The following is a 20,928-nucleotide window of genomic DNA, read 5'->3' as shown; positions in this document are numbered from 1 at the left end:
AGGAATTTGCCCATGACCGATTGCCATGTTGCTTCCCCTCTAAAGTACACCTAGTTGTACGATCCCAAAATTTGGGACCAAACTCTCGATGTCCTTAAATAAAAACTAACTTTGGTACTGAGCTTATAAATCTCACTATGCCAAAGAGAGTTTCAAATAATAATCAAGGTGCTCACAGTCAATATTAATCATTTATAAATCGCAAATAAGGTGCCAATTTCCACTTCCTAAAAACTCAGAGTCATCTTTCATAATAAAAATATTATTTATCGCATTCATAGGCCAATGCCTTTCCAGGTTAAACTATAGAATTCATTTATAAACTCACATATAAATCTCACAATGGCACTTGTATATCAAAATCACATTATTCATCATTATTATCAAAATATAGCTCGACTCACTATTTACATGATTTATTTAAAATTCACATTTCTTTTAAGAATCAAGGATAATGTAACATATGCACATGTATATACACCCAAATACATAGTATTTAAAGTTGACATTTTATTTTAAAACCTTGCATTTGGATGTACTGTGTTCATAAAAATCTTTATTAATCAGTTCTACTTACTTTAAGCTATTGCACCACTACCACAAGGGTCTATCATGCCTCTGCCTGAGTCACTTGATCCTAAAAGCAAAATAATTAAATATCAATACCTAAAATAAAATTTCATGTCTTTTAAGCTATAAAATTCATTTTAGTCAATTTTCCAACTTCGTCTTTTCTCTCTACTTTATTCTTTCCATATTATCTCTATTTGTCTTTTTCCTCAATCTCCGTTTTCTATTCTACACATAATCATATACCACTTATTTTATTTATAAACCCATTCTCTCTCACTTACACACCCATGCATCCCTCTTCTTCTTCTCTTTGGCTTTAATCTTTTTCTTCCTTTCTCATCCCTTCATGTGACTATCTCCCTTTTTCATTCTATTTTCTTTTCTTTTCTTTCATGGTTGGCCGAAAAGTCACAACCCCTCTACTCCCCTTTTTTCTCTCCACAACTGTAACCGACAAATTTCTTTTTCATCATCCAAAATCAAAGCCCGTCCAATATACAAATCAAAACCAACAAATCTCTACAGAAGTTAAACATCCACAATCAACTATAGTAAGAAAATCCACAAAATCTCATGAATTCACTACACAACCCCAAACTGTTAACATCCAACAAATTCCTAAACAATTTCAAATACCAAATAACGTACGAGAAAAGATTAAAAGTGGGTTATAATTTTTCAACAACGAAACCTTCTATGTGAGAAAGCTAATAGAATAAACAAAATTAAAGCCTTTATATCTTCTTCAATCCTCAAATTTTCAGCTCCCTTTATGTCTCTTTCTCATTTTCTTTTCTTCTTCGCATTTTCTCCTTGTTTCTCTTGCAAGTTCTTTCATTTTTTTTTTTTTTTCCTTTTGCTATCTACAAGGGAAGTGGGGGGTGTCTCAAAAAGGCTGGGGTGGGGGTGAGTTAGCACCCCACCACTCATCCTTTCCTTTTTTTTTTTTTGCAAATTACCCAAATACCAGTTACTATTCTGGATATTACAAAACTCCAAACCAAGACATACACTTTCTTGATTTAAAATCAAATTTTGATTACTCTTGACTTTGCGTTTGAATGTATTGAAGACAACGAAATATTCTCAAAACTGAATAGTCAACAAATTACTGGATCATACTTCTTCTGGAACCTTGAAATCAATCACTAAATATGGAGATTAGTTGGTGACAAAGCATGGAAAATAAACTACCTCAGCCTAAAAACTATATGGCAACCATGCATCAACCTTTTACATCTCGCATTTTCCAGCAGTATTCTATTAATTCTTTCGACAACTCCGTTTTATTGTGTAGTCCCTTTGATCGTGAAGTGATGTATAATGCCTCCTGTTTTGTAGAACTCCAAGAAGTCACTATCTCTATACTCCAATCCATTGTCATATCTCAAATACTTCACTTTTCTTTGAGTATGATTTTTTACCTGTGTCTTCCACTACTTGAAGATGGTGAAAACCTTTGACTTGTGCTTCAAAAAATAAACCCAGACTTTCTTGAAAAATCATTAATGAAATTGACTAACTCTTCATTGCTTCTCATACACACAGTACTTGCAGAAACCCATTCTAAGTTCACACCTTTCAACAAATTGCTCTTGTGAAGCTCAAACATATCAAGTCGGCCTCAATGGCCAAGCCACATATGCGACTAAACTGTATTATCATTATATGATTTTGCCGAAATTGATGCTACACATCTACCTGTAACTTTGTTCCTTAGTAACTTATACAAATTGTCAATTTTATTACCCTCCACTACCACCAAAGCACCTTTAGTTATTTTCATAACTTCATGTTTGGTTGAATAACTTTAGTCCAAAGAATTCGATATGCCTAAGGATAGCAAATTTTTCTTAGGTTTGGAACATATTTAACATTAGTGAAAATCCTTATAACATCTTGACTTTTATGGTACCTATTACAATGGCTTTACACTTAGCATCATTACCTATTAGAACAATACTGACATTATAGGAATTGAATGTATCAAACCACTGTTATTTTGGACATAATATGAATAAGTAGAATAAAAAACCCAAGAGTCTATGAGAGAATTTGTACCTGAAGAAATTGAAAGAAGTTCTGCGTAAATCTTCCTATTATCGGACTTGTCATTGGCCACACTGGTTGAATTTATGGAACATTTCTGATTCCTTTTAACTTTCAAGTTTTGTTTCAACACTTTGACTAAGACTGCTTATCAAGACTTAAACTAAGACTGCCAGTTCCTTTTAAATTGTGTAGTGTCATTTCTTATGACAGTAATATTACTCCACATCTTTTACGTCTGACTGAGATTTATCACCATGTGTTGATCAAGACTTAGACTAAGACTGCTTACCTATGCTATTCTTCCCCTTAGAATCATATCTCTTTTGCACTTTGGTTCGCCACAAGCCTATCAGTCTGATTAATGACAAGTTTTCTTTGTGTTTCATGTGACCAGAGAGATCCAATCACCTTTTCAAACGCCATAGTTTTTTTTTTATACAATAATCTTGTAACCAACTAGTCATAAAAAGGACGAAGCAATGCTAGTATAAGTATCGCTTCCTTTATCTTCTTCTTCAATCTTCACTCTAAACTTCAACAACTGTGCATTCAACATGTTAAACTTGTTGAGGTTCTCTAGCAAATCTGTATTTTAATTTTCTCAATTTGTAAACCATATAGTTAATTCTTCATGTACAATTTATTCTTCAAATTCCTCTCCATATACAAACTCTCTAATTTATGCCAAATTGACTATGTTTTTTTCTTCATTGATCACATTGTTAATGATTTCATCTAACAAATTAAGAATGATCGTGCTAGCAACATTCACTTTCATCTCTTCATACTCATCATCGTCCAACTTCAAAGGTTTCTTCACCTTTCCCAATAACACCTTGTAGACTCTTTACTGAATTAAAAGATCCCTCGTCTACTAAAGAGAGAAATTGTTATTCCAATTATACTTCTTCACTTCATACTTGGTGCTCATCATATTTACTGTTATTACCACTTTGAATACTGAACTTAGATTTGATACCACTTGTTATCCAAAAGACTACAATTACGGTAAATAAGACAAGACAATTGCACACAATAACTATAAGATTTACATGTTTTTCTCAATATAAAGCATGTCCACAAGGGAAGGTCATCATAAAGAAATTCATTATTAAAGATGAAGTTCAAAATTGTGAAGAGAAAACAAATCATAACCCAAAGTCCTAATACACCAAAATCTCACTATCACACACACAATAGTATCTCCCAAAGAAAAAAAAAGAAAAAGAAAAAAGAAAAAGAAAAGAAGAATATAAACTTCTCTTTTGCAGGGAATGAGTGGCGGCTAGTCTTTCCTTTTCTCTCTCACTGTGCGGCCAAAAGACTAATTATTTACTCTTTGTGGGTAAACTCCAATAAGAGAAAAAAACCAACTCTCTTTTGCGATTCCACAACGCAAAAAATCTCTTTGTTTTCGACTTTGTGCAACACGCTTCTTGATACTAAAACACAAAAGGTGTGGTTCCTTTTACAAAGTCTTAGATTGGTTAGTGGTTATCTTAATACATGTCCAACAAGACACGCAAGAATTTGAAACCTAATAGGACTTGTAAATAGTCGACTAATAAAACAAATTCAAGAAGGAAAAGTAAAGAGGGGTAGGGCACACATATGATGGGTGAAAAGTCATACCCAATGTCAACATCAAGCAAACACCATGGCAATGGATTTTCTTACCAACCACAAATGCTATCCAACTACACGCATTTTGTGATGCAAATTGGGCCTAATGATGAGACTTGCAATGTTCATCGATAGGTTATCGTACCATTCTTGAGAAATTTCTCATATCTTGGAGAACTAAGAAACACACAACCATTTCCCATTCCTTCGTCGAAGCAAAATATAGATCCATGGCCAACACTTGTGAGATAATTTGTTTGAAGCATTCGTTCATAGATTTTCGCATTGATCATTCACAACCAATTAGGTTATATTGTGACTACAAAGTAGCTATACATATAGCATCAAACTTGTCTTCCACAAGCGAACAAAGCACTTCGAAATTGATTGCCATCTAGTTAGATAAAAATTGTAGCAAGGTATTATTTAGACAACATATAAATCAACAAATGTTCAACCTGTAGGTTTGTTTACAAATGCACTATCTTCTTAAAATTCCACTATCTTCTCGTCAAGTTGGGTGTCATTAATATCCATTTAAACTTAAGGCGAGTGTTAGGAAAAGGATCATTTCCATTTCAAGTGAAATGGAGAGGATCCATTTAGTATATTTAGGAGGGTAATATTGTCCATTTGTTTTTTGCGCAAAATGCTTTGGACAAGTATGCCCTTCTAATTGCACTAAATGGATACTCTCCATTTCAAGTGAAATGGAGAGGATTCATTTATGTAGGGTATTAAAGAAAGATTATCTTAATATGGAAACCAACATCAGAGAAAATCTAGACCAGGAAAAATGGGAGTGACCTACTACAAACCTATAACATCAATGATTCAATGAGCAAATGCTCATTATTATCGATTCCTTAGGTGATTCTCCGTTTTTGTGTATAAATAGCAGTGTATTTTGACAACCAAATCATCGAGTAGAGGTATTTGTTTGTACCTCTTTCGTTTTCTATCTCGTCTTTACAATGCTTCTATCCATTGGTTTTGACAAACTTTTGGTCCTTAGAAAAGTAACAACTTTTTGGCCACAACCTTCTATTTCACATTTCTTAGATATCGTTTAGACTCTTCTAAATGACTGATCTTTTTTTTTTTTTTCTTTTTCTTTTTCTTTTTTCTTCCACTATAAAGCATAGCTTTTAATTAAAACGGAAATGACTGATGTTGTGGAAAATAATTGTCTAAGGTAGACATTTCAAGCATTAAAATGAGAAAGATCTTTCTTATATTTAGCATTAACACCCCATTTGTTTTGTGAGATTATCGCAATGTTAAATTATTACTAATTTTAAAAGTTCAACTAATAAAAAAAATAAATAATAAATCATTTAAATAGTATTTCATCTCAATCATGGTCAACTAAACCATTTTTTAATTCAACAATTTTCCTATGAAATTAATTTTTTTTCTTCTTTTTGTTGTTGTTGGGAAGCTACACATATCTCGTGGCCAACTGCAGTCTCCAACACTTTCTCATAGTGGAGGAGATGCTTTTTGATAAATAACTCATTGGCAATTTAAATTGTTAAATATATTGTTGAATATATTGGAGCGGAAGAAGGAGAGAGAGAGCGGAAGCATATAATAGACTACATCGATTCTATATTATATTGATATATTTACATAATTCTCTATTTATAGAGGAGAATAAGTAGTGTGCTATAAACCCTAAACTAAACTCTAGAACATATAAGGCAATATAATATAAAATATTCTAATATCCCCCCTCAAGCTTGAGTGGCCGGAGGCAGAGGACGGTGGCTATTGGCTGCCAACAGTGACTACTGGAGGACTTGGGCCAACTTGATAGAGTTGAGTCTTGAATTGGAGCCTTATAGGATAGGCTAGATTAGGCCAGTTTGATTGGGCCAAAATAGGGCAAAACCCATGGACCATTTAATATGGTCTCACTCGAAAATGATATGACCCGGGTCTAATCCGGTGAAACGGGTTGACTATTTAGACTGAGTTGCAGGAATTGACCCGGTTGGCCTATTCGGCTGAAACCGGTAGGATCCAAATTGTTTTGGATTTGAGTGAATCGGGTCTAACCTGTGGGTCGGGCTCACTTACTAGACTGGTTTGAGAGTGGGCCGGCTTGGGCAGCTGGGCCAAAAGTAATTGGACCGGTTAGAAACTGGTTTTGGACCGGATTGAAGACTAGGGCTGATGTGGCAACCTCTCTTGGTGATACGTGGCAGTCAGGAAGAGGGGAATCACTTGGCAAATGTAGTACATGCGTCACCGGCAGCCACACCGTGGCGCGTAAAGACCACGCGCAAAAGGTTTCACCGGCGCATGGAGGTGGGTGCAGCGTTCGTTGGAGGATTTTTGGACGGATCCTAGACAGCCGGCAACGGATCTATCAAACGGAGTGAAAACCATGCTGATCCACCTGACGTGGTGGCTCGTGGAGGAGCGACAGTGGCACGTGAAGGTGTGTGGAAGCTTGGATGGTCCAGATCTCTTCAGATCTGGAATTGACGATGTATAATCTGTCGTCTGGTGAGGAGCGTGTAGCTCCGGCAAGGGAAATGGTAGTGCGTGGAAGAGCCGGCAGTTTCTCCTGGTGGCGCGTGTAATGTCAGATTGAGCTGAAATTGCACAGATCCACCGATTTGGGGCTGAGACACCATTTTTGGTGGTAGATTGGCTGAAAGGATTCACGGTGGCGATGCGTGTAGGAACTGGCAGAGGCATGTGGAAGGGCGGATGGCGGTGGATTTTCGACAGATCTGTAAATCTGTGCCTCGCGAGCATGAATTTGGTATAACTTTCATAGATGAGGTTGGAATGAAGGCATGGAAGAGATTTTCAGTGGAAGACCACTTGGCGGCACGCGGACAACCTGAAAAGAGAGGTCGCCTGAGAAAGCACTAGTAAACGTCAAAGACATTTATTGGAGGTTATAGAAAGTGGCTCTTATACCATGTTAAATATATTGTTGAATATATTAAAGTGGAAGAAGGAGAGAGAGAAGAGAGAGAGAGAGCGGAAACATATAATAGACTACATCTCTTCTATATTATATTGGTATATTTACATAGCTCTCTATTTATAAAGAGAAGAAGTAGTGGGCAATAAATCCTAAACCCTAGAACATATAAGGTAATATAATAATATTCTAACATAAATAAAGGTTTATGACAATGAATTCTGCATGGTTCAGATTTGCAATATACATCATTGGCTCATTGGCTAACTGAATGCATCATCTGTATCTATTTCTAGGATCTGTTCGAATGCCTGCAGCTCTTTGTGGTGTTATTGGTTTCAAACCAACTTTTGGGCGCATACCTCATTCTGGGTGAATATTGATTTTTATATGAGTTTTATTGATTTACTAATATCTCTTTGTCATATAAGTTGGAATATCTATGGCTTTTTTCTTTTTTCTTTTTAGTGTTCTTCCTCTGAACTGGACGGTGGGAATGGTTGGGATCTTAGCCGGCACCATCGAGGATGCATTTATTGTGTCAGTGTTTTTCATTTGTTTATTCTTTTGACTTTGCCTCTTTCATTTTTCTCTTTTATATATGTTGATTTGTCGTAGGACTTTGGTGGTATAGCTTTTACCATTTTAATGTTTACAGTTATGCAGCAATGAATGGACGACTTCCATCAGATCAACCCACTAGTGCTGTAAAGGTAATTAGAAATTATTGTGAGAGTTTGAAATCACGAGTTTGGATCTTTGGGACAATGCATGCATATTATGTTATGAAATCACGTGGAAAGGGTATTGCATGCAGAGTAGTATTTCAATTCCTGTGGTCATTGAGTTTGAGCAAAGCATTAGGAATCCTCTATGGTACTAGCATCTATCCGAGTCAATGTAGGAGTTATCTCCAAAGTGTTTGACCGAGACCCAACATTTACAGGCAATTTCTGCATTGCGGGAGTTATTTCGGTTTAATTTTATTCCGCCTATCATCCACAAACGGACAGTGGAGATGTTTTTGAGATGTGTCACCATGCATGGGTAGAATACACGTATAATACAAGCTGGCATTGCATTCGAGTGGGTGTATGGACGCCCATCACCAACACTAGTATCCTATATTCCAATGTCTTTCCACAAGTTGGTCGAGATCTGACCCCTCAAGATCAAAAACGGGAGGTGTACGCAGTTAGTCCACTAGCCTGGTCATAGTCCAGCAGATGCTACGTGGAAAAGGTTTTAACCATCCAACAACAGTTTCCAGAAACCAAAAACGTTTGTAAGGGGCCGGGGGTGGAATGTTATGAAATCACATGGAAAGGGTATTGCATGCAGAGTAACATTTCAATTCATGTAGTCATTGAGTGCTCTGTTGCAGTCTTCTAGATGCTTAGTTGTAGTGTTTCGTTGGTTATTAGTCTTTCATTCAAGTAAAGAGTTAGTTGATGATTACTTGTAGGAGCTATCTCCAAGTCATCATCTAGTTTGATTAGGAGTAAGGACACGATGCCGGCCAGTATCTATCCAAGTTATTGTAGTTATCTCCAAAGTGTTACTTCTCTCTATTATAATAAAATGCTTGCAAATTTAATCTCCAAACCTTGTGTTTGATACGGGACCAAGAAACCTCTAATTTTCTACATCTAATTGTTTCAATTAGCAAACATTGGGAAGAATAAGAAGCAGGACCTTGAGAGTTCACTTGCGGCCACCCTATCTAATTTTTTTTTTTTTTTTTCCCTTTTGTTTTATTTATTTAATTTGTTTAATGAAAAGAGAATAATAATATTTTCACATCACTTTTTTATTTATTTATTTTGAAAAAAAATAGGAAAATGTTGACAAAAGTCTTAGATTTAAAATCTTCCTAAACTCATATATTTATTTAATTGACCAAATTAAGAAATGGAGTCTTAAAGGCAAAATACAAAAATAGACAGAAGATTCTAGAATATTTTCCCTTAATTTTACATAAGTGGGGAAGGATGGTGGTGTATATATATATATACAAAGAAAATAGAGGTAGACATCATCTTTAGATGCCTGCTTGTTCATTAAAATATAGGATTTCGTATGTTTGTTTTATCTAGAATGATCTTTCTATGCCATTCGTCAAATTGTTAAATTATGGATGGTCTCAGAAACCAATCTCATTTTGGAGCTTTTTCTTTTGGAAAACCTTCCAGCCCAAACTGTATTTTCCACTGCTCAATTCAACTAAACCTATCTCTGATATCAAATTAGCGAAGTATGCAGCGGTTAGTAACCTGTTTCCTCAACCTTTTAATTAAAATGATGATTCATAATTATTTTATATAAGATCATTGTCTTCTGATGTTCTTATTCTTATATTCAAACCACTAATTGGGCGAATTAGTGGTTTGATGATTGCAGCGATGAGATCAAAATATGCTGTTCTAAAGCGATAGACAAGCTTCAGAAGCACCGTGGTTGGAAGGTATCATTAATTGAATTAATGTCCTTTATTAGATCTAATTTATTTAGATCTTGATAGCAAGATAATGCCTTGTCACACTTTTAAGTATATATAGTAATTAAAATAGTTGATAATTTGATGCTAATCCTGAAGATTGTAGAGGTGACTATTCCGGAGATAGAAGTGATGCGGCTGGCACATTATTCAACAATTGGATCTGAGTGTAGCACTTCCCTTAGCTCTCATCTAGAAAAGCTGTATGTGTTATTTTCCACTAGCAAAGCTGCAATTTTTTCAGTGTGAGAAATCAAAATGCATGCTGACACTAGAAATTAATACATTGCAGGAATCCAGGAGAATTAGGATGGGATACAAGGGTAGCACTTAGCGTCTATTCTTCTTTCAGCAGCAAGGAGTACATTAAGGCACAGAAAATTAGGTAACTTTTTTTTTTTTTTACCTTGTTTTATTAATTTAAAAAAGTAGGAGATAATCTACCTCAACTCAACTCAGTGAGAGCCTCTCTGATCATTAATTGCTAAAAATTTCTGAGTATGTCTGAGTATGTCTGATTATGGAGCTATATATATAGTTAATTTCTTTGTAAATGTGATACAAGAAAGGGCTGGGAATTCATTGCCAAAGCCTTGGAATCCTGAACCCAGATCGGCATGGCTTTCAGGTTTATAAGTTATGATCTACATGTAGTAACACCTATTGTAGCAGCAAGGAATTGCTTGGGGACTGCAACAGAGGCAATGGGTTTTGTCTTTGCTTTTGAAAGGAATCGAGCTAAGTTAGAAAATGAACTTTGCAGTACTTTTGTGTTGGGCAATGGGCAGAGAAGGAGGGTATTCTAACTCACTACTTGAAAGCATAGAATATTTTTCAAGTATATATAGCAGTTTCGTTAAATTCTTTACATAATCAACGTCGTTTACCATAAATCATTTCAGATATTAATCCTCTTTGCTTAAAATTAAAAAAAAAAAACATTATGTATTGAAAACAACTTTCAGGTAAAAAGTAAAACTATTAAAGTGGCCACTAATACATACGTATAGGCTAAATTGATAAAACCTTGGTTTCAATTAATGATTAATCATTAACAATCACAAATGCTATCACCCCTGGCCTTTGACATGGATTTCCAACCAATATTGTAGAAATAGCATTTGGCGCTACTATACTATGCCTTGAATTACATTTGCAACGGAAAATGCTATAAACTATAAACTGTATAGCATTAAAACATCACAATTTAATGCTATGAAACATCATAGAAAAAATGTACTAATTTGAAACATATATATTACTTCATTATCTGCAATTATGAGTAGGATTTTTGGTTCAAATGACACGAGCCTGTTTGAATATCCACAGGAACCGCCAGATGCAGTTTCATATGAAGATATTTGCTCAGGCAGATGTCATTGTTTCACCAACAACAGGGTATTCTTTGTCTCTTTAGTGGCATCTATTTCTTTTCTAGCTATCCTCTAATATAAAACTTTGAAGGGACTGCTTTTTCCTTAACTCATTGCTTTAATTACTACATATTAAGAAGCCATGGCCCTCAACTAAGTCAAAATATTATGAAATTAGAAAAAAAAAAAAAAAAAAAATCAAAATATTTTGCTAATCTTGCGAAACATGAATGAGATTATATTTCAAAGGATTAAGAAAATTTTTTTTTTTCTAAAAAAAAAAAAAAAAAGGGAAGAGGAAAGAAGAGTAAAATATACTTTATATATCCCATGCATGAATTATCATTCATTTTGCACTCTTTATATATTTTTCTCTCTAAAATATCCTTAAATTTATTAGAAAGAAAGCATTTCAAAAAAATTAAACAAATAAAAAAAAAAAAAACTAAAAACACTAAGAAGTAATGACCCTTTTCATATTAGTTTTCTTCAAATGGTTATTTTTATATATTCTTTAATTTTATTTATTTATTTATAAGTTCAGGGGTATTTTGGAGAATTGCAAAAATATCTAATTTGACATGTAAGAGAAGTATGTGAGGCTTGGATGAAAGTTTGAAACCATAATTGCAAAATGAACAATAATTCAAGAATTAAAGTATAATTTTTTCAAAAACAAACCTTTTTTAGCCGATCGAGTATTACCATCTCAGTTCGACTGTTCCCTCATGTAGTAGCTAATGTCTAGTCTCTATGATCTCTGTGACAGCGTAACTGCATACCCAATAAAGGACGATGCTCTCCAGACTGGTGAACTCGACTATATAAATGGAGGTATTAATTAAATGCATATTAAATTAGTTCCTCAAATTTGTTCTTTTAGACTGGTTGAAAATAGGTTCTTCCAACTCTCTATTTATAAAGAGAATACCTTCGGTCATGATGAGGTGTAACAGTAAAACCCATCTTTTACAGCATTCAATAATGAGGTGACATATCAATTCAAAACACCAAATATAATAAACATGAAAATACCAAATTTTATAAGCAAAAGAAAACCTATCGACAAGCAAAGAGACTTTTCCCTTTCAAGAGACCTATTAGATCTACTCATAAACATTCCACTGCCTCTCCTCTTTTCCCAGAATCTGTGCGCCCAAGGCCTTCTGTCTTTCAGGTTGTAATTCTACATCGTTTTTCATGATTTTGCATTTTTTATTTTATTTTGTGAATATGGCCTTCGGTGGTGGCTTTTAGTGGCAACGTTGGGCTGAAGAGGTGGTGGGTTTTTAGAGCTAGATTGGTGGGGTTGACGTTGAGTGAAAAGGGCAAATTAATCAAAAAAGTACCTTTTCGTCATTGTGTTTTTATTTTTTATTTTTTTATTTTATATAAGATTCAACGCTTTTATGTCTATTGTATTTGGTGTTTGCTTTTTATGTCAATCCTTCATTGGAGGGTTTATATCTTTTATTGATATTAAAAAAAATACATACTTCTTACATATTTTTAAAGAAGTTTTGAAAAAAAAAAAAATTCAGTAGATTTCAGCTATGATTGTTTTTGGTGAGAATGAAGTGGAATTGACAAGTTTGCCACTGTTTCAGCTGCACTAGTTCGTTATTCAATAGCGGGAAATTTTCTTGGATTGCCTGCCGTTACTGTCCCGGTCTGATGTTATTATAATTATTTTTTTGTCTTTTATTTTTATTTTAATGTTGTGCTATTATTAACCTAAATTGGTTTGATAGGTGGGATATGACAAACTTGGCTTGCCGATTGGCCTTCAGTTTATGGGCCGGCCATGGTCGGAACCAACATTAATTCACATAGCATCGGCAATGCAGGTAAGATTACAGTACTTTTGCTGTGAAGAGGAGCTGAACCAGAAGTTTGAGTGAGGGGGATGAAAAAAAAAATTAAAGAACAGTAAAATAAATTTTTAAGAGTCAATCTCATATATATATATATATATATATATATATATTAGATGGATGTTTTGGGGGACTTAAGCTCCCAATACATGTGCTAGGTTTGCCCTTGAAAGAAATTTGGTTCATAACATAGACAGGAAATAGAAGTTTAAAACTTGTACAATGTGAAAAATAAGCTTTTCCCTCTTAAGTAGCCATTTTACTATTACTGGTAATAAAAAATAAAAAATAACAAGAAGAAGCCTTAAGTTACTATATTTCTTTTCACACTGCACAAGAAGTGCAGCTTGTGCAATGTGAAAAACTGCACGTCTTGTGAAAAGAAAAGCAGTTTCTTTTTATATCTAACTTTTCAATATGTTTTTCACTTCTTTGTACACCGTAAAAGCCACGTTCTGTCCTCCCCTAGCTGTGACATTGTTTCTTGTTTCTTTCTCTCTACTTTTCTTTGAGAAATTTGAATAACTCACTTCTTGCTTAATCTTATTGGTAACACATATAGCCTTCCACCATATGTTTTAATTTTTTTGAAAAAGTCTATATATTCCTTTTAAACTACCATCTAATTAACAATGTATCATCCAAACTTTCAATTAAGACAATGTCTCTCTTCAAATTATCAAAAACTTGACAATGTTCAAAAATAAACTAATAACCCTAAATTTTTGTCAATAAGACAAAAAAATACCCTTATTAGAAAATAATAATAATAATAAAAAAATAACGAAACGATTTTTTATTTTTTTTTAAAAAAAAAAAAACAAAAAATTTCCTCTACATTTTAAAATTTTTTATTTTATGTTATATATATATATTTATTTTATTAAGGGTATTTTCATCACAAGGGAAGACATTGACAATTTTTAATAGTTTCAAAGGAATATTGTCTCAATTGAAAGTTTGAAGAGGAATGCTGTCAATTAGATAATAGTAAAAGGGGGGCATGTGAATTTTTTATTTTTATTTTTATTTTTTTCCACATTCCTTGGCATACTTTTGATAATTATTTTCTTTGTGGAACACATGACATGAGGTGGAAAATTATCATAACTTTTGCTTCTCAATCTGTCTATTTATATATTGGTTTCATAAATGTTGAGTAACAAATTATCTCAAATACTTAAATAGATAGAAAATGATAATCATTTAATTAATATTTTCTTATAATAAATATATCTAATCATGACAACTGAGATGTAGAAACGTTTTTATTGTAGGCTCTCTGCATGCCAGGCTACAGAAAACCAGAGGTTTTCTATAATCTTCTTAATGAGGATTAGTTGCACGACCAACATCCACTACATTACAGATGGTGATGGTCATAAAAATTTGCAAGTTTTCTCTACCGGATAATGTATTGCCATTGAACTTCATGGTTGTCAAATCTCTTGATAAATGGGAAACAATTTAAATGGAAGATGACCATGTGTATAAGGGCATTAGGGTACTTGTATTTGGTCCAATTATATTACTACATAAAATTGGAATTTGAGAAACATCTACTTTTTCCTCTTCAATTTCTTAAACCATAAGCCAAACTCATATGTTTTACGTGTGTTAGTACAATTTTCAGTATGGCGTAAACGGCGTGTTCTTTGAAGCGTCTTTCACACTCCTTTGATCTCTACAAGATAGATACCATTAAGAGAACTAGTCAGAGTGCTGACAGGGTCTCACTCTAATGCCTAAGTCAATCTCTTGGAGAAAAGTATGCATAATACACCAATATTGCAGTCTAGGGTTTTTACTTGGTATAGAAACCTATTTATAGGCTAGAGGTAGAGTCAGTTATGGGATAGATTTCCTACTTTGATTTGCACTAGAAATCTGGAGCTTGATATGGACGCGGGATCCATATACGATTCGGACATTGATCTCTATCCCAAACCGCCTTTAGATAATAACACAATCCGGATTTCTCGTTTCTAGAGTGAATCCCAAAAATTGGGGAATTGAGACCCAGCTGCACCTTTCCATAGATAAGTCCTTAGTGAGCACACAATCATAGTTGATGTGGTTTTTTTGTTGTGTAAAAATTATCAATAATAAATAATCACTTGCAGTAGAACGAATCCTTATAGGATAGGGCTATATTGAGGATCGAACCTCAATGAATGCGCTAATGTTGTTATTAAGCTTGTCAAGATCGAGAATAACTCAATTCAAAGAAGATTGTTTGTTTTTGTTTATAAACTAAATACATAAAAGGAAAAGCAAGATAAATTGCAATGGGGAAAAAGAATAGGGGGTTGACTTCACCACTAACCGCATAACAATTGCCAATCACAAATTAACAAGGAAAATTCATTCTATGCATGATAAGGCTCATGTCACTCGAGTAGTCAATAAAATACTATTATTAAGAAATAAGTATAATCCATAAAAGAATGAAGTATCATAGAAATAATGGTTCTTATTCATTCGCAAGCTTAAAATGATAAACTTTGTCTTCAAAATTCAAAGAAATTCAAAGTCAACTCACTCATAAATGACGGGTTGAGATATCACAAGTTTCAATTTGTGTAAAAAGAAATAACACATAGTCATGAAGCTTCAAAATAATTTCAATATAAATTGTTCAACATCTTAGAATTCATTGGACTTCCATCGGATAAAACAACCGAGGCATAGATTTCCTCTTTTTCTTTTTTCTCTTTTTGTCTGGTCTTTTTCTTCTTCTTTTTTTTCCTTTTTATGTAGTTTGTGCAATGCTTAGCTCCCTTAAGCTTTTTAGTTGACCCATGTATTGAGTGTTAAGCCAATGACTCCAAAACCAAATAGCTTTAGTGCATTAGGTGTAAAGAAACCCCTAATGACTACTAACTCGAGTCAAAAAGGCTATGAAGCTAAACCAGTCATGATATCAATCAAACCAAACTTCTCACCTTTTGACGCGAGTACTTAGTGCTTAATGAGGCAAGAGGTCCGATTACTTAGTTAGAAACTAAAACTGATCAACTTCTTTTATTTTTTTTAATGTACCATGCCAAGGTTATTCATCTAATAAGTCACCCAACTACATTCAAGACATTGAAAACAAGCATTATTGGTTTCGGATTTCATACCTCACAGACTATATGCTAGTTTGCTCATGGTAAATTCAAATTGAAACAAGTAACATCTCATTTTGCCAAAAATAAGTAACAAGATTCAAATTTCCTAGTCAGATGATCATGTGTTCATAAATTTAACCTCACTGATGAAATTCAAATCAAAATTAAAGTTCAACCGCATGCTTAAGAATAACATAATCAAACAAAAAATTGGACGAGGTTGTTCCATATCCCCAAACTTGAATCACATATTGTCCTCAATGTGTAGATAGAACTGAAAAACAATAGCAAGATGATATAAATAACTGAGTGGGAAAATGTGGGGCATATCATACCCCAAACTTGAATGCAAAAACACCTGTCCTGAAAAATAAAGTCATACTCAAACCAAATAGTAGTCAAATGCAACACATTGCTGTCAAAATATAAGAAATAATCAAAGAACAACAATGTCAAAAATATAACCTGGAAGGAGATCACAAACCCCGGGGTAGGTGTAATGCCTCGGAAATTAATTAATTGGTAATTAACTCAACGGCTCGTCCCAGCCTTATTCCACAAGGATCAAGACTCAGAGATCCCTACTCGAAAAGAAAGGATACTAAGCTGGCAGAAAGCATTAAGATTCTATAAACATTAATCATTACAACCAAAGCATCTACCGAAGATCATCATAGTAGCTGAAATCACACTATACATGTCATCGTTACAAGAGATTCATGCTATACTTTAATATGCAAGCATGCATTAAAAATCTTAAGTTTACAACATAACTCAAAAGTACTAGTTATCATGAGCACCTGCCTAATCTCGCAATAAGTCCACAAGCGTCACCTACATCAAGTCCTCCACAATAACCAGATGCTTCGCGGTATCCATCTTCTGCTAAACTATCTATAATAGTACAATTATTTGTATGTGAGACAAAGAGGAAAATAATACAATGGTAAGTCTGATGACTTAGTGAGTATAAATATACAAGACGTACCCGTCATTAAATGGTGAACTCAGTTGTTTATAAAGCACATGCAACATTATGAGGTGACAGCTTATCATGGATGTAATATAGATATAATATATGTTGTAATATAAGAATCATGTCATAGTTCAAACTATATGGTCTACCTGAGATATTACTAATTCCAAGCAAGGTTGACGCTGTCCCGAAGGACTTGCAATACAATACCGGTGCCCCAGATATTGTACACTACTGATGTGGTCTTTATGTGTACAAAAATATCAATAATAAAATTACCACTTGCAATAGGACGAATTGTAAGATAGGGCTATATAGAGGGTGTCGAACCTCAATGACTGCGTGGGTGTTGTTATCAAGCTTTTCAAGATTAAATATAACTCAATTTAAAAGATAATTGTTTTGTTTTTAGATTTACAAAGTAAAGCAAAAGTAGATTGTGATGAGAGAGAGAATAGGCGGTTGATTTCACCACTAGCCGCATAATAATGGTTAATAATAAATTAATAAGAAAAATTCATACTATGCATGATATAGGGCTCGTTTCACTCGAGTAGTCAAGAAAATACCAACATTAAGAAATAAGTATAATTCATCTTCAGTTGGCACGGCTGGTCTACCTAACCTCTAGATGTGGTACAATCTGTCTTTCCTGGGTATGGACTATAAAATATCTTAATAAGTTATACACAATCAATGGATAAGTATAATTGATCTTAGGTTAGTATGAATAGTCTACCAAAATTACACTAAACTAGGGTGTAGACAAATTCGTCTTCCCTAGGCATGGCCGATCAAATCATATTGATCATATGTCAATTAAAACTATTGTATAACAACCATTCATATAATCATAGAAAATATGAAGGATTGAGTTCAATCAATATCAAAAGTTTTCTAAGACAAGAGAAGAATTTCATAATAATTGAATATAAGCATTAAGATCAATTGTCACAATTATACAACCATTATGTATATAGAAAATCCTAAATTAAAATACAATTAAGCCATTGTTACTTGGAAAGGGCTACATCAACACCCTATTATGAATTTAGCCGCTCATGGTTGTGCTAGAATGGCTTCCTACCATGTTCATCATCTCTCAACTCTTTAAGCTTCCAATAAGATATTTTTTGTCTAAAACTAACCACACCTTTCTTTGAAGTTTATAAGCCTATTTATAAGGTGTAAAAAAAAACCATAGAAGCCTTGAAAATCCTAGAAAAACCGTAAGGCAGTCTCCCAGTAGGATTAGGAGACATAAAAAGGCTTTCCATAGCAGTTTCGGACTTCAGGGTGTCTCAGCTGCCTGTGTGCGCTCAAGCGCACTGTAGCGAGCACAACTACAGTAACTTGAAATGCATTTTAAACTCAAATTCAATGAAATTAATTGCATCTTTCCTTAGAAACTTGAAAACACAAAATCAAATAGATAACAGTGTTAAGGAATTAACATATGCGAGTTAAAGGGCTTGAATGTGCATCATTCGGCCCTTATCACACTCCCAAACTTACATATTGCTAATCCATTAGCAATAAAAAACATAAAATAAATTGAAAAACAACTAACTAAATCTTTATTTCGTGGGATGTACGATTGCATTTAGCGTATGCAACAAGCCTTTTAAACCGCTAGGAGTTGTGAAATTTTAATGTACTCGCAAGTGCACGAATCATTTTGCAATATGGTGTTACAAGTGTGAGGACGAACCCACAGGGAATTGTGTTGATGAAAACAGATAAACCTAAACATTGAATCTTAACCTAGTTCCGAAAGGTGAGTGATTTTGAATAGAAAATAAAAACATAAACTAAACAAAATAAAATTAAGGGGTAATTACCTTTTTCCCCCATCAACTACAATGCATTTTCACTTTGCCTCTATGAACTGACAACCCTACTACCCGACCTCATCAAACTACCATTTTGTGCCCAAAACCCCCCTTTCGTCAGTGAAAGGTGTTAACTTAGATAGTCTACCCGTCACTTTGCCCTCATGAAGTACAACACATTGTCACTTTGCTCCCTTGTATTACAACGCATTGTCACTTTCCCCCCATGAACTACAACGCATTGTCACTTTGATCGTTTGAGTTAATGCCTTTGACTGACGGAATGGGCGTTTTGGGCACAAAATGGTAATTTGATGGGGTCGGGCAGTAAGTTTGTCAGTTCATGAGGTAAAGTGATAGTGCGTTATAATTAATGGGGGAAAAAGGTAATTACCCCTAAAATTAATTAAAAGATAAAGCACTAAGGTTTTGAAATTCACACCCACCAAATCATAGCAACATATTCTCATGGTCATCAATATATCCGAAATTCTCACAATAAAAATCTTATGTATATTCTACTTTGCTTCAAAGAATTAATTAAATCATCCAATGAATCCGTTTTTGGCACAAATCACAGAAGATATCCAATTTAAATTAAATCATCCAATGTATCCATGAAACAAATCACAAAGGATACCCAATTTAAACCAACTCATTAAATGTATCCGTAGAATGAAATACAATGAATATCCAATATTTTGATAAAAGAAAATCCAATCAATCAATTAAATGAAACTATCTCAAATCATGAGAAAAAACATGATTGAACTCATATCCAAGAATCATCCTACTAATTGAGTTGAAGTAAAACTTTTTAAACATTAAAACTCATAAAATCGTAAAATATCAACTTACATGAAAATATGGTTGCTCTTCATCAGTGAGGCTTCATCCTTAACCTTAGTTGAGAAATTAGTTACACATAACTATGAAAGAAAAATCCTAAACATAAAGGAAAAGCTAAGCTAAAGGGAGTGTTGGTGTGAAATTTTCGTCCACTGTCTCCAACCTCTTCCGCCCTTCCAGCCTCTATGATAAGTGCTAAAATATTCATATTTTAGCCCCTTGATATATCCTTGTTAATTTCTTAATCTTGTTATTTTGTGCTATTTTATTTCCTTTTTGTGTTTTATGTGTTTTCTATAGGTCACGAAAGAAAATGGAGCATTTCCAAAAAGTTTGAGCATAAAGGGCAATTTGGGAAAAGTTGAAGCGTGTGATCGAGTGCACAAGACCTAGGCTAGAGCGCATCAGGGTTCGAGCGCCCAAGCCGAGGAGCGAGCACAGAATGCGATCGCACGCAAGAAAAAGGCTCGAGTGTATCAGTGCTAGAGCACCCAACACAGAAGATCGATCGCACAACATTGCGATCGAGCGCACTCGTGTGCTAGAGCAAAAAGACATGTAGCCAGACTCTTTTTTCTTTTCTTTTTTTCAACGCAAAATTAGGTTTCCCTAATCCTTTTTGGACTAGGAAAGTTAGACCTCCAATTTAACTAGGTTTACTAGGGTTTCTAGGTCTTTCCAATCCTATAAATAGACCTCTAAGCCTGCAGAAAAAATACACAAGCTCTAGGAGAAGAATTTGTGGCGATTCAAGGAAGCATTTTTCTGGTTTAAGAACAACTTAGTGTAATGCTAAATCCTTGGAGAGAAAAAAGAATTAGAGTAGATACCATACTTAATTCGTTGCTTAGGGAAATCAATAGCTTAAGGAGTAGATATCATGCCCTTAGGTTGGCAAACATTGGTTATCTTGATATAATTGGAACGATTGCGTATTGTTAATCTTATTTAAGTATAGTTAGCGGTGGATTTCAAAACCCTAATCCTTTTTAGTCTGAGTTAATCTTTTAGTTTATTTTATTACTAAATTAAATCTATTACATTTAGTTTAATTCCGTTAATTAAATAGGAAATTACATTCTAAGAAAAATTACCAATCCTCATGGGAATGATTTCGTATTTGTCTACTATACTATCGTTTCGATCTTGTGCACTTGCGAATAAAATGTACTGAGTATTCCCCTATTAATTTAGGTGGTAATGATTTACCAATCCTCATGGG

General features: G+C 34.0%; 1 protein-coding gene across 1 annotated transcript in view; it reads left to right on the top strand.

Moving 5' to 3' along the window:
• The window catches only part of LOC132166017 (fatty acid amide hydrolase-like), a 29,682-nt gene extending 15,184 nt beyond the window's left edge, over positions 1 to 14,498 (top strand). The window contains exons 9-20 of the mRNA XM_059576755.1: positions 7,489 to 7,564; positions 7,661 to 7,732; positions 7,851 to 7,905; positions 9,385 to 9,456; positions 9,576 to 9,656; positions 9,789 to 9,892; positions 9,982 to 10,074; positions 11,019 to 11,087; positions 11,832 to 11,896; positions 12,670 to 12,731; positions 12,814 to 12,909; positions 14,214 to 14,498. Of these exons, the coding sequence (XP_059432738.1) occupies positions 7,489 to 7,564; positions 7,661 to 7,732; positions 7,851 to 7,905; positions 9,385 to 9,456; positions 9,576 to 9,656; positions 9,789 to 9,892; positions 9,982 to 10,074; positions 11,019 to 11,087; positions 11,832 to 11,896; positions 12,670 to 12,731; positions 12,814 to 12,909; positions 14,214 to 14,276 (908 nt within the window). The 3' untranslated portion in view covers positions 14,277 to 14,498. The remainder of the gene's footprint in view (positions 1 to 7,488; positions 7,565 to 7,660; positions 7,733 to 7,850; positions 7,906 to 9,384; positions 9,457 to 9,575; positions 9,657 to 9,788; positions 9,893 to 9,981; positions 10,075 to 11,018; positions 11,088 to 11,831; positions 11,897 to 12,669; positions 12,732 to 12,813; positions 12,910 to 14,213) is intronic.
• The last annotated feature ends 6,430 nt before the right edge of the window (positions 14,499 to 20,928 follow it).

This window comes from Corylus avellana, chromosome ca11, assembly GCF_901000735.1.
Source record: "Corylus avellana chromosome ca11, CavTom2PMs-1.0".
NCBI lineage: Eukaryota > Viridiplantae > Streptophyta > Magnoliopsida > Fagales > Betulaceae > Corylus > Corylus avellana.
Note: the sequence above shows the minus strand (reverse complement) of the source record. Positions and strands in the feature narration are given on the sequence as shown.